This window comes from Myodes glareolus, chromosome 9, assembly GCF_982192425.1.
Source record: "Myodes glareolus chromosome 9, mMyoGla1.1, whole genome shotgun sequence".
Lineage (NCBI taxonomy): Eukaryota > Metazoa > Chordata > Mammalia > Rodentia > Cricetidae > Myodes > Myodes glareolus.
This window is the reverse complement of record NC_142034.1, coordinates 46304040-46318813: the sequence shown is the minus strand read 5'-3', so window position 1 is coordinate 46318813 and position 14774 is coordinate 46304040. Positions and strand designations below refer to the sequence as shown.

At 42.6% G+C, this 14774-nt stretch overlaps 1 protein-coding gene and 1 long non-coding RNA gene across 5 annotated transcripts in view; one reads left to right on the top strand and one right to left on the bottom strand.

Moving 5' to 3' along the window:
- The first annotated feature begins 73 nt into the window (after positions 1-73).
- Positions 74-3327, top strand: LOC146893093 (uncharacterized). Its single transcript, XR_015003695.2, has 3 exons — positions 74-212; positions 891-1051; positions 2892-3327. It is a non-coding gene; the product is annotated as an uncharacterized LOC146893093 (long non-coding RNA).
- A 6394-nt stretch (positions 3328-9721) lies between these two features.
- The window catches only part of Nsrp1 (nuclear speckle splicing regulatory protein 1), a 33292-nt gene continuing 28239 nt past the window's right edge, over positions 9722-14774 (bottom strand). For all 4 annotated transcript variants that reach the window (XM_085695362.2, XM_085695363.2, XM_085695364.2 and 1 more), the window contains 4 exons: positions 14297-14425; positions 13277-13484; positions 12483-12591; positions 9722-10960 (listed from right to left, as the gene is read on the bottom strand). In XM_085695362.2, coding sequence (XP_085551488.2) covers positions 10024-10960; positions 12483-12591; positions 13277-13484; positions 14297-14425 — 1383 coding nt within the window. In that variant the 3' untranslated portion in view covers positions 9722-10023. The remainder of the gene's footprint in view (positions 10961-12482; positions 12592-13276; positions 13485-14296; positions 14426-14774) is intronic.

The window sequence follows — 14774 nt, the reverse complement described above, 5'->3', positions numbered from 1 at the left end:
TGTCCTCTGACCCCCACACATGCTCTGCACACATGCCCTTCCCATCATACACACTCACGTATTAATAAATAACTACAAAGGGACGCTCCCCGTAGGATGAAACGGCAAATCAAGCAAGAAGAAAAAATGGGATTCAAGAAAAAGAAAAACTCAGACTCAAACATCAACCTGGAGGAACCAAAATGATGACTTGAGCTTCCTATTCCTGAAAGGTAATTGCTGGGCTAGAAGTGAAGAACTCGGAGATTAAGTAAGGAATAAGGTCATCTTTGAGATGGAAGAAAAAGAAGCCACCAGGTTAGAGGATCAAGGGGTCCCAGAGCTAGAAGAGGAAGGAAAAGAAAATTCACAACTGAAGGACAAGGACAAGAATCTCAGGTAGTCCTAGGTGAAGTGAAGAAAACAGGCAGGAGGCCAGAGAGATCAGGGGAAGGAGGGAGAGAGGGGGAAGGAGTCTCAGTGTCACGTGAAACAGGACTCAGCTTCTCAGCCTCTTACTGTGAAGGACATAAAGCAGGAAACCGAAGTAACCAGGGATGGCTTAAAGACCGATTGATTCGGTAGTGAATTCTATCTGGGTCAGTGGAAGGAGAGGCAGGAGGAAGAGGGAAAGAAGGAAGAAAAAGAGGAAGGAAGAAGGGAAGGAGGGCATGGAAGTGGGCGAGGAGGGAGGTGGGGGAAGAGGTAGAACACAGAAGCTATTTCTCAGACGAAGAATAAGGTGACCTTACATGAATTTAAAGAAATTCTCTCTAGTTATTTGGTTTGCGATTCTGAGAAGAAAAAGTTGATAAAGCAACAGAAGAAACATGGAACACAGGAGGAAGGAAAAACAGGCATTGGAGTACCCATCCTAACCTGGCTCTCGGCTTCTCTCTCGAAATCACTAGCAACACGGAATGGAGATCCTAAAAAGCGCTCATGTACAAATTCAAGTATTCTCATATGCCATCCTGATTTTAAGGAACACAGAGAAACATGACACTCAGCAAAGAAAGCCTCGAATCCTGTATCCAGCCAAACTGACATTTAATTTTGTGAATAAAACAAGGTAAGTTTTGATATAGGGGGAAAAAAAGTAAACTCGGAAAACGAACTTCTTTTCTCACATTGAGGGGATGTGTAGAGGGAACAGTACCCGAACACTAGTCACGGTCAAGGCCTCGCGGCTCAACTCAATAAGATTTAGAATAGTCAAGGAGACAAACACCTGGCAGTGGTAGGGAGGAAGACCCACCCTCAGCATGGACAGCACCGTTCCTGTCGCTTGGGAGCCAGACTGAATAAAAAGGAGAGAGCCTATCTATCTCATTGTTCCTTCTCATCAGAAGCTGTTGGACCGCCATGCCTCCCCAGCTCTGATGAACTGCTCTCTTTGGCCACGCCTCCCCCGCTCTGATGAATCTCTCTCTCTCTCTCTCTCTCTCTCTCTCTCTCTCTCTCTCTCTCTCTCTCTTTCCTTGTAAGCTATTTGGTAAGAGAAACAAGAAAAGTCATAAAAAGGATATATTTACAAACATGAACCATGTAGCCTTCAGAGTGCAGGAAAGAATCTTGTCAATGCAATCTTGGACAGGAAAGTAATAGAATCCCTGGGAGAGGAGGGGAATGACAAGATAAATCAGAATAGGAAAGACTGCAAAGGCTGATTGATTCTGGAAAAGGAAATTTTATTACTTTATCAATAATTCATCATGATGTGACTTTTTATATTAAAACTTCCATTTAAAAAGTCAAACGCTTAAGGTTAAGATAAAAATCTTAACTGTATATTGTCAAACATTTAAATAGTCCCTCAGCATATCATTTACAAATATTTAATATGAAAACCACCTTAATTCAGGCAGTGGTGAGGTATTCCTTTAATCCCTTGGGAGGCAGAGGCAGGTGGATCTTGGTGAGTTCGAGACCAACCTGGCCTCAAGGGTGAGTTCCAGGACAGCCAGGGCTATACAGAGAAATCCTGTCTTGAAAAACAAACAAACAGACCTTGAAGTATGAATAACACATTTCAGAAAAGCTAAGCGGGTCATTACAATCCCTGGTAGTCTGCGACGAGCATCAGTCTATCACGGGCCATTTCACTTGCTCACCATTGGTCTCCCAGGTCTGCGCAGGAGGAGCTGGGGCTGGGGAAGCAGATTTCCTGAGTTCATACAGCTGGGAATCCCAGAACTGGCCTGTTTTCCTTGACACACAAACACATCACTTTAAAACCACAACCTTTACTTTCTTGTTCATCGCCAAGGTTACACATTAATAAAAACATTGCATATACTGCCTTTTACAAAATTAAAAAGTTACCCAGTCTTAACTATTCTAATACCTTAAAAATACAATCCAAATTCTCTGTAAAATTCCAAAATATATATATTTTTTTAAGTTTAAAATTTTTCAACTGTGGGCTCCTATAAAAATAAAAAATAGCCAGGCGGTGGTGGTGTACGCCTTTAATCCCAGCACTCGGGAGGCAGAGGCAGGCGGATCTCTGTGAGTTTGAGGCCAGCCTGGTCTACAAGAGCTAGTTCCAGGACAGGCTCCAAAGCTACAGAGAAACCCTGTCTCTAAAAACCATAAATAATAAATAAATAAATAAAGCAATTTCTTACTTCAGGAAAGAATAACAGTCACAATTTGAACAAAGCAAAACCAAATTCTAACTAAATAACTCAATGTCAGATTATCTGGGACCCACCCAAAGGGCGTGGGCCGCTTCTCCGGCTCTGCCCTCTGCAGCACACACAGCTGTCTTCCAGGCTCAGGCCGGCCCCACTCCACACTCCTGCTGTTCTTGGCGATCATCCCATGGTACTGGCTTCTCCAAAATGCTGGGCTCTTCCACTGCAGCGGGGCCTCACTTTCACCAACAGCTTCTCCTGGGCTCTTTTCAGAGACTCCAGTCCTGTCACATGGTGCCAGGCCTCAGCTGCTCTTCGTGACCGCCTTCACGCCTTCAAAACCAGCACCACCTGGGTGACTCTTCCGCTACCAAGTTCATCTGCCAACAGGAGATACAACCGTGGCCACCTCTGGAACACAGCTTCTGTGTGCTGACCCTGAGGAAACACTTCCCAGGGGACGTCACCTCAGTGATGCTCGCCTCCTCTTATCCACAGCCAATGCTTCAGCCCTAGCTAACCAGAACCACAGATTTTGGGGGTTAGAGAGGGACGTTTCAAGACAGGGTTTCTCTGTGTGGCTCCGGCTGTCCTGGAACTCTCTGCAGAACAACCTGGCCTTGAACGGAGAGATCCACCTGCCTCTGCCTCCCACGTACTAGGATTAAAGGCGTGTGCCACCCTGCCAAGCTAGATTCTTCATCAGATATCCCAGTAGAGTCTTTCTTTTCCTCTGAGTCGTCACAAGCCAGGCCTCCGTCATCTGCTCTCAATATTCTTTTTTTTTTTTTTAAAAAAAAACAACTTTATTTAACTTTATTTCATGCATATTGGTATAATGATGTCAGATTCTCTTGAACTGGATTTACAGACAGCTGTGAGCTGCCATGTGGGTGCTGGGAATTGAACCCAGGTCCTCTGGAGGAGCAGTCAGTGCTCTTAACCACTGAGCCGTCTCACCAGCCCCTGCTCTCAACATTCTTATCTTCCAAGCTCCCACAGAGCAGTTCACTGAGCCTTCAACACTCAATGGCTTTTCTAGTGAGCTCCAAAGTCCTTCCACAGTCCTCCCCAAAACTACATGGTCAGGTCTGTCACAGCAATACCCTGTGATGAAACACCATGTCCAAAGTAACCAGGGGAGGAAAGGGCTTGTTTGCCTTATACTTTCATATCACTGTTCATCACTGAAGAAAATCAGGGCAAGAATTCAAACAGGGCAGAAACCTGAAGGCAGGCCACAGAGAGTTGCTGCTTTCTGACTTGATCCACATGGCTTGCTCATCCTGCCTTCTTATTCAACCCAGGACCTCCAGTCCAGGGTGGCCCCACCCACAATGGACTGGCTGGGCCCTCTCCCTTCAATCACTAAGAAAATGCCCGACAGGCTTGTCATCAGTCTGCTCTTGGGAAAGCATTTTCTCAATTGAGGCTCTCTCCTTTCAGACGACACTAGTTTGTGCCAAGTTGACATAGAACTAGTCAGGACAGTTTTCAAAGTAAGAGAGAATGTAAGCAACAGGAGTGAGAAGACAAAGGGCTCCAGAAATGAGATTACATGCCAGCCGGGTGGTGGTGGCCATGCATGGTTCCACATGACCGCTGATGTGCCACAAGCCTGGCCAGCACTGAGTGGGAGGTTTCAGTTGCAGGGTTTCCTTTAGGGGCCTCAGCTCTAGTTTTGGGACACATCACTAGGCAATAAGGATCTCTAAGGCTCTTAAAATGATTACCTGTATTCGGTGTTTCTAACATTTCAAATGGGAAAATGGAGAGGATAATGCTGAGATCTGAAAGGATTTGGATTAAAAAAATAGTTCTTAAAACATAGATCCTAACTAGAAAAAGGATGATGAGGGATGGGCTTCCTGCAAACAAGGACGTTCCCTTGATCACACAGTACAACCATCAGATCAGAAAAGTTCGCCGACTTTCCACCACCTCATCCCGACTTTGTTGATGAACTCTGTATAGATTCACCCAGAACAACACTTTTCACTTCATGTCAGATCTCTCTTGTCTCCAATCGAGAAGTTTCCTTCCTTCATGATCTTGGTGCTTTGGGAGATTATGAGCAGTTATTTTTATTTATTTATTTATTTATTTATTTACTTACTTACTTACTTACTTATTATGTATACTGTGTTCTGCCTGCATGTCTGCCTGCAGGCCAGAACAGGACACCAGATCTCATTACAAATGGCTGTGAGCCACCATGTGGTTGCTGGGAATTGAACTCAGGACCTCCGGAAGAGCAGTCAGTGCTCTTAACCGCTGAGCCATCTCTTCAGCCCATGAGCGGTTATTTTGGATAATCAATTTAATACTTGGTGAGCTGACTTGATTGATCCTACATCCAAGCCTAGCTGTTTCTGTTGGCATCTCAGGACCTGTGCTATGTTGTTCCTGTCACACCCTATCAGATGGAACACGGGTCTTTTCATTTGTCCCCTCAGCGTCAACGTCAGCTTCAATCTTCACTAAGGCTTTCTAGTTTATCAAGATTTTGAAAGGCTTTTCTCTGTCTTATTAACATCTATAAGGGGACTTTGGAGATTACAAACACTAATCAAAATTGCAGCTTTATTTCTTAAAACCTATTTTTGTGTGTATGATTGTTCTACCTGCATGTACGTCTGTGCCCCATGTGCATACGGTGCCCTTGGAAATCAGAAGAGGATGTCAGACCATCTGGAGGCGGAGTCACAGGTGGCTGTGAGCGGCCATGTGGGCAAAGAGAACTGAACTCAGCCTCAGGAGGAGCTGGGCCATCTCTCCGGTCCCACAGTTCATTTTAAAAAAGATTTCTATCTTATTCTATGAAATATAATCCAGCATTTTGATGTTCAGAATAGCTAACAGTTCTTTCAATTCATACATTAAAAATGTTAGGGTTAAAATGTTTGTAAGAAGGGTGAGATGGCTTAGTGGGCCAAAATGCTACCCTGCAAACCTGGTGTGCTGACTTTGATCTTTGGAGCTTATCCATGGTGGAAGGACCAGCTCTGGAAACTGGTTATCTGCCCTCTATCTATGGGCATGCGACACACACGCATCACAGATACATGGACACACTGAAAGACATGAACACACACTAAAATCTTTTAACTGAGAAATAAACTTTAAAAATACTTGTGGGATACATTATGCATACAGTATAATATATAAACATGTTTACAGTTGAAAAAGTTGACAGTGAAATCTCTACCCAAGTTAAGAAAGAACACTGCCTACATCTAGAACCCTATGGGTACTTCTCCGGATATAAATGGTACCTTGACATTAAGAACCATCATTTCCTTGTTTTTTAGTTTTCCTACATATCTGTGCTGGCGAGTTTTATATCAACTTGACACAAGCTAGAGTCATTTTAGAACTTCTTTTTTCAATTGAAAGAAAGCCCCACCAGATTGGCCTCTTGGAAGCCTGTGGTACCTTTTCTTGGTGGATAATATGGGAGGACCCCATCCTTTGTGAGTGGTACCACCTCAGGGTACCAACTCCTGGGAGTGTATGAGGATCAAGCCAGTAAGCAGCACTCCTCAAAGTCTCCCCGCCGCCCATCGCATCAGCTCCTGCCTCTAGGTTCCTGCCTTGAGTTCTTTCCCCTAACTTCCCTGGATGATAAACTTTCAACACATTCCATTCATTCACTGCTGAGTCTGTTATCCATACATGCAAAAAAAAAAAAATCATGGACCTAGGATGTAGCATAGTAGTAGTATCCTCGCTTAGCACATGGAAGGGCCTAGGTTCAATTCCCAGCACTACTGAAAAAAAGTCTCCTTAACACTTACACAACATGTGAAATTTAATTCCAGGTGTACTGTAGATCCTAAGGTGGGCAAAGTTTTTGGAAGAGCAATGTCTAGTATTGAACTGCCACCGAGATGCCCAATAAACTCCATTTCATATGGCAACCACAAACTACCATGTGGCTACTGAGCACTTGAAATATTATCTTGTGTAACTGTAGATGTTAATTTTATTTAACTTTATAAAAACTAAGAGATCTTCATCAATAGATCCCACTAAGAGAGTAGAAGACAAGCCATAGTCAAAAGACTTTTACAATATATGAAGAACCTAAATGGGCATTAAGAAAAGGGCAGGGAGGCAGAAGGAACTGTCCACAAGGAGCCTTTGCCGGGGGTAGCAGTGCATGTGTGTAATCTCAGCATTGCAGGCTGAGCCGTGAGAACTACCAAGGCAAACACTGGGCTGGCAGGAACTGACTGCAGATAAAGGCACTTGCCACTGATTTTGAACATGAGTTCTGTCCTTAGGATCCCTAGTGGAAGGGGACAGTGGACTTCTGAAAACTGTCTTTCGACCTTCACTCATGCTTTTGCAGAAATAAATATAAGAATATCCCCCTACAAAAATGAGCTACCCATCTGTTAATAAGTGTTGGAAATCTCCACTGATGGAAGGAATGCTTTGTTTGCTCATTTTGTGGTACTAGAGTCCAAAGCATGCTAGGCAACAGCTCCATCACTAAGTAATTTCCCCAGATTTCAGTACAACCAATCTGGTATTACCTACTGAGTGTTTGCACACCTTATGTCAACCAGCACTTCCACTCCTGGGAATCACCCACTGAAATGTACACAGACACATGTACCTTGTAGGTGCAAATGAGAAGTCAGCCAGGACCCACCAACAATGCATGGATACCAGCGAATCAGCAGACCTGACCTGGTATCAGAAGCCAGAGGAAGTGCACTAGGGAGGGCTTCTATGGAAAAGGCCATGTTCTTTCCTGAATATTTTCTGTAAATCTGCTGAGTTGTACATGCACACCATACATGTTATAATAAAAGTCTGTGTTCCAATAGTAGGGTGTGGCAGCACATGCCTTTAATTCCAGCAGAGCTAGGTGGATCTTTGAGAGTTTAAGGCCACCCTGGTCTACACAGAAGCTCCAGGCCACTCAGGGTTTGAGAGTCTTCCTTAAAAGAAGAAGAGAAAAAAAAAAGTGTTCCAGCTAAGCTTTAGCAAGGAATTATTGTAAATGAAATAATAAAGCCACCAGGTGGGGACCTTCCCACCTCCCACATTGCTTTGGCCCCAGTGGGCTGTCAAGCTGGGCACTCTGCCGTGGAATTTCAGGCTTGCCTCATTTTCAAGACGGCAATGCTAGCAGAGAACATCTAATTTCAGATCTGCCTGCTTGAGTCACACACTTCTTTGGGACCACTCTGTCCCCTTTGAAGCTCAGGATCAAGAACGGAAAGGTGGCTGGAGGGATGCCAGTGGTTGAGTGTGCTTGCAGCCCTGGCAGAGGCTGGTCTCCAGTACCCACAGCCTGTGGCTCAGCTACCTGTCACCCCAGCTTCAGGGGTCCAACACCCTCTCTTGGCCTCCACGGGTACTCTCATACACATAGTACATGAGAACATGAACAAACACAGAGAGAAAACAAAATTAAAGGATGTTGGGTGCGTTCCAAGGGAAAATCGGGATACTGTTCCCAGAAAAGGGGAATGAAGGACAGAGAGATGAGAACTGCCTATTTGGGGAAAACCTGTGTATCATAATTAATTGGTGTCTTTTCCTATCCGGAGTAGCCAATGTGCTTTATGGAAGTATTTGAACTTCTGGGAGAGGGAAACTATCTGGTCTGACTAATATGATCTCTCCCTCCTTAGACTATCTTGCACACCATAACCAAATTAACTTTTCCAAGCACAGGGACTAATCCTAAGGAAGGAATGGTGTTCTCTCTCGAGACTCAAAGTTTGTGATCACCCCTGCTCTCCTAAGGACTCATCTTTCCACTTAGGCTGCTTCCCTTGTGTAAATCAGGGCGTTTCTACAAGAACTCATTTACTAGGTCAGTCAGGGATCTAGACATTCACTTTGTAACATTCCCTTTCAGGACCTAAGAATATAGTAAAATAAATATTAAGTGTGTCTCTCAATATACAATAGTTTTTCATCTAAGTAAACCTGCCACTAGACCAAGTTTGTCCTTCTAAAACAGTAAACTCTTCATGATAAAATATCACGAAATAAATGGACTTCCTGACATGGGAAAACTTGCCAGAGAACATCTTCCCTAGTGGTCATCCTTTCTGTACCCACGGATAAACTCACAGCACGCAAGGGCCACGGTCAGGTTTCAGGGTCTTAGTTCACAAAGTGTAGTTTTATTTGAACGGAGAAATGGGGCTTAACAGCTTCTTCTGTCTTCCTGTTGGAGTATATGAAACATCTTCTCACTCTCAGCCGACAGATTTGCTTACTTACAGACCAACTTAGTAATTTGAAAAATACAAAATTACAAAATAAAATGATATCTTTTAAACAACAAAATTTAGACATGAATGAAATTCCTGCCTTTTTTCAATCCTGGCCCTCAGGCCCAGGGCCTTGCGCATGTCAGGCAGCAGCTCTACTACTAAGCCTTGTTCCTAGCCTGGTAACTACGCTGACAAGGAAAAGGGGGACCAAACGCAGGAGCACGTCACTATCTTTAAGTCAAGTATGCTGTGGATTAAAACGCTATTTAGATAACATGCATTATCTATGCTTTAACACAAATTTCAGAACATAGACTATTCTTTCTACTTCTAAAACTTATGTATTTTAGCTTGAAAGACAGTATTCACAAAATAGTTTCTGCAACAAGAGAAACATGATACACTAGGCATGGGGTCAGTCACGTGCCTGCAGTTCTAGCACTCGGGAGGCTGAGACAGGAGAATCGCCTGAGCACTGGAGTTCCAGCAGCATGGGTAAACAATAAACAATAGCAGGACTTTGTCTCAGTAACAACACAGCCTCACCCCACCCCACCCCCCAAAAAATTCAACCCCTTAAAAGCAGAACAAAATAAAATTTAAAAATTTGAAGTTGGAGAGATGGCTTAGTGTTTCAGAGTGCTTGCTGTTCTTACAGAGGACCCAAGTTTGATTCCCAGAACTCACATGGTGGCTCACAACCACCCGTAACTTCAGTTCCAGGGGATGCAATGCTTTCTCCTGGCCTTGTCTGTGGGTACTGGGCACTCACTTGGTGCACTGACTTACAAGAAGGCAAAACACCCATTCCTGTAAAATAACTAGTTAACACAAAACCAAAAGAAAAATCTCAAAAGCAACATTATTAAAGACTTATTTTAATGGTTTTAAGGAAGCCAATTTTCCTCACAACGAATCTACTGGAAGATTTAACACTGTATGATTCTTGAGTACAATCAACAAAGTGTTACAGACTAGGAAATATCTCACAAGTCCAGCTGCACACTGAAGCTGAAAGAACTGACTTCTGACTTCACAAATTTTGAAAATATACCTTAGAAAATACCCTCCAGTCACTGTTCACATACTTGTTTGCTTTCTTAAAGCAAGTTCCAGGGGTCACAGAGTTCTATGCTCAGAACTCCAGACCCTGGCAGCCTTTAGTCATCTTCTTTCTCAATGTAAGTCTTTGCATTAATCCGCGCCATCTGCCTGGCCAAGTACCTGTCTCTAGCTGACAGCACAGTTTCCTCACTGCTCCTCTTTGCAAACTTGCTCAAGGCCTCAGGGGGCTTCTCTTGCTCACTGCCCTTCTCCTGCCTTTCCTCTGTCAGTCGGTGCTTTGTTGCTAGTGAGGTTTCAGAACGAGAGGGCTTCTCCTGATCCCCTTTGTCCTTTTCTACGTTTCTTATTTTGCTGGATTTTTCCTGGTCAAGAAATTGGTCTTTTGGTCTAGACCTTGGGCTGCTTTCCCTTCTGTCTCGATTTCTTTCCTGTTTCTCCATCTCTCTGTGCCTACCGTTGCTCTCATATCTCTCCTTTCTTTCTTTCTCACTGTACCGGTCCTGGTCGTAACGGTGTCTGTCTCCTAGTTCTCTAGAGTGTGTCTCCCTTCTCCACTCTCTGTCCTCTCTCTCCCGCTGTTCTCGTCTCCTCAGTTTGTCTTCGTGCTCATTCCTCCTGCAGTGGTCATCTTTGTGATCGGCTTCTCTGTGCCTGTGAGAACTCTTTTCTTTGCGGTGGCCGTGGTCCGTGTGCCGGCTCTCCTGCTCTCTGGCCTGCCTGTCCTGGTGATGACCTCTTGACCTGGGGCTTCTGGAGTGGTACTTGGTACCATGCCCTCTCTCTTCACTAGACGATCGTGAGTGGGTCTGATTCTTGTGACGTTTCTTGGAGGCTTCTGTGCCTTCCTCCCGCCTGTCCTTTACTTTATTTCCTCCCCTTTCATCGTCATCGCTGCTCTTAGAGTCAAAATCGCTGTCAGCATCTGGGTTTGCCTCCTCCTCACCAGTGTGGAGAACGCAGTCCTGCTGTGGTCTGTCCTCTGAGTTTGTTTCATCAGAGTAACCCCTGGGCTTCTCTTCTTTAATTCCAGTCCTAAAATAAAATTAAAAAAAAAAATCCTATGAATACAAAATGCTACTTTCTTAATTGTAGAAAGCAAAGGAACGCTCATGTAAATTTTCACAAAACTCACAACTAAATCATATTTACTGTCTGATGCACAAGACTGATGTCTATTTGTCTTTTAAATTAGGACTTTCAGACAGCTGGGGGCATTTTAGTATTGAAAGACATAAAACGAAGAACACAGTCCTCCTCTCTTGGTCCCCAGAACCTTCAGGAAAGGGTCTGTATAGGTCTCATTTTTCTTTCTAGTTCTAGACAAAGAATAATTGGGAAAAGTAAGGTTTGCCATGAATCTAAGTTCTATTTTCACAACATAAAGTTCAAGCTGTGACTATTAGATTTTTTCATTTTGTTCTAAGAAGTACTAGAAACATATGAGGGTAATTTTCCACAGAAAACAGTACCAAATCTAATTCTAAACATTACTAATTAAACCTTCCTAAGACTAGAAAGGCATCATTGACCTGATACAGTGTCTCAGCGCCCATCGCAACAGGAAGGAAACTGTTCAGTCTTCCTGGCTGCTGCCATCAGCAATCCTGAAATTATCACACCACCTGCACTTTCCAGCTGCGTGATCAACTCAGTGATAACACTCACACGTGACTGTTTGCTCCTAGTGCTGGAGGACTGGATGTAGTGAAGCATGTCAGTCACGTGTGGATATGTGTCCTCTCAGATTCTCCCTTTTACATTCAGCTAGTCTGTACACAGGATATAATTACCTAATTCTATAGTAGCCTAAAATTTTATCTAAAAGTCTCCTAATCCTTTACTTATCCAGATCAGAGATGCGTAATGGAACTGTCTACAGAAATGGTAATATCTACAAATAGATATTTGTACAAATAGATATTTGTTTGATAGGGCAGTCATCAGCCAAAAATGGCAGCATAGTACCTGAAATGTAACTAAGATTAAAATTTTAGATTTAAGTTACTCGAATACCCAACACGTGACTCCTGCTATCAGACAGGGCTGTTTTACTCTCTGAGCTGTGACTATGACCTCTAGAGACTGGGTTCTACTCAGGAAAGTAAACCACTTCTGTATTATATGCCATCTAATGAACACGTACAATACATGTTGTACAACCGCTCCTATGCCAATCTCTTCTTCTTGCAGTAACTGTTCTCAGGCACCAGGGTCCTAAAATAGTTTTCCTTTAAGAAAGAGTACTCTTAGCTTTTGTTTCTCCTTGAAGGCCATACATAAGACACAAAAAGCACTTAAACAAAAACTTTGTACACTAAAATGTTTTAATGTAAACTAGTAATTGTTTTATGAGTTGTACAATAAAAACCAAGCTGAAAAAAATCTTTAGGTTTTCAAGTTAAGAAACTGCAAACTCCACTCACTCACTCACTCACTCAAGTTAGGTCGGGTTGGTTGACCTGTCCACTCAACAGTTTACAACGACTCCTACGTCGCATAACCACTGACTGTCAAGGGCATCTTTCTAGTAAATGTTCCACTTGCCACCTCTTACCTGGCTTCACGGAAGCTGGACTTAGGAGCTGCCTCTTCACCAACTGCTTGATTTAGCAGGTGCCGATAAAATCCACTGAGATCTTTCTGCTTGGTCACATCCAGTCGTGCTGGGAAGAAAAGCAAAGACAAACTGAGAATATGGATTCAGCGAAGCACAGTGCAGCTGCACTTTACACACGCAGAGCATATATCATACAAAGATGTGTAAACATTCTCTAGTCCAGGAGTCAGGAATACGCTCTTAATGCTTAATTGATTTTTCTGTCCATGCACACACCTGTGGCAGTTGGTTCTCTCTTGCCACTGTAAGTTCGAGAGATCACACTCAGGCATGGTGGCAAGCTGAGATACCAGATACAACTTTGTAGATTAGTTATTGTTCACTTGAAGTTGGAGAGCATTTGCCAATTAAATTACTGATAAGTAATTTAACTCAATTCAATGGCTAAGATATTCCTTAGCTGCTGATTATTAATGATATTCTTTTTATAACTGCCCAGTTAATGTTCCTTGAGTGGTGTTAAACATTTTCTCATCTCAGAATGTTATTAGAGTTTAAAGTTTATTTATGTATGTTCTGGCAAATGTAATGCTGCTATGCCTTGTAAATGTTTTTACATTTCGAATATCTAAGACAAAGGTCTGTAACGCTCATAGTTTACAGTAATAAAATAAGGACTGAATGAAAAGACCAGCAGGAGTGACAGTGACTTAAAGGCTCAGCCCCGCCTCGACCACCAACACAGACACAGCCCCGCAGCCACAGCAGCAACCTGTCCCTCCCTCCCTCACCTTCCAGGGCAGCAGCCTTCTTCTCTCTTTCCTCCTCCTCAGCTCTCTCTTCAAGTTTTTTTTTATAAGCAGATGTCACGAATGCCTCTTTATCATCAAATTCTCCTTTTTCCATCTCTCGCTCTCTCTGTATTTTCTTTTCCATTCTTTTTTCCTGTTCCTTTTTTCTGATCTCCACTGCTTTTAGTAAATTGTGAATGTATTTGGGCTAGGGAAAAACAAAATTATTTCGGAAAGAGGAAAAAAATTACACCCATTAATATAGAAATATTTAGTCTTTGTAATCTGTCTTTTCAAAACTCAGAATAAGTTTGCTAGCGAAACTGCTACTGAAATGGTTTCCACTAAAAATATGAGTGTAGCAGAAGGAGCGGTAGCACACACTTGTAATCCTCGCCTGTGGGAGTCAAAGGCAGGATAGTCACACCAAGTTCAAGGCCAGCTCGGTCTAATACCCAGGTCAAGGCAGGTGATAGCTAGGGACCCGCCCAGCCTCAGCTCCTGCGGTGCCATCATGCCTACTTCCTCGCTTCTGGTTTTCTTTTCAGTTTGTTTCACTGCAATAATGTATGAAACAGTCCGAGCTGATCCTGAACTTGCTACATATCCGAGGATGGCTCTCATCTTCTGACCTTCCTGCCTCAGTCTCCCAATGGCATGTCACCATGCCTGGCTCTAAAGTGCTGGGATCTAAAGGGTGTGCCACTATGCCTGGCTACATGATAGTCTTAATTCAACAAATGAATGAATTGGAAAGCAAGCCAGGAGCAGTATAAATCTAGTACACCGAATGAGTATAGAAAAATTTTCAAAAATTTATAAGGTTTCAAGGTAAAAAAAATTCAAAAATACTGGATAATTCACTTGACACCTGCTAGGATCTAGATTCTAAACATTAAATCTATAATTTAGAATCAAAAACTCATTTTAATATCTAAATTTTTTCCTGAAGTCATTTTAAAATAATACTAAACAAACAAATAGGTCAAGATCAACAAAAGTTGTATTTCAGCTACTAACCTTTCGATCTTTCCCTGAAAGCAATTTGGGATTACTTTCTTCCTTTTTTTTCTGCATTTCATCATAAATGCTGTCATACTCATACACAGTGGAATCTTCTGCAAGAGCTTTCTGAATCTCCAGTTTGGTCTTTAAAAGAAACAAATGTTCAAAAACAAATGTTCAAAAGATACCACTGAAAGTCTTACTTTTTCACAAAGGCTCATAAATTAGAAATATATCTAAAAACTATACCAACCACATTTCATGACAGGAAATATGAATACAAGCTCTACAGCAGACCACCTGGGTGAATCCTAGCTCCACTTACTTTGAGCAATTTGTGTGCTTTAATTTTCCTCACCTAAAAGAATGACTATTATATATACCTTCTAGTAAGTGTTTACTATGACATTCTGAATTATATATAATTATCCACATCAAAAATTTAAAAAGTAAAAGGCACGAATAAGCAACATGCAGCCCTGGCTTAATTTTT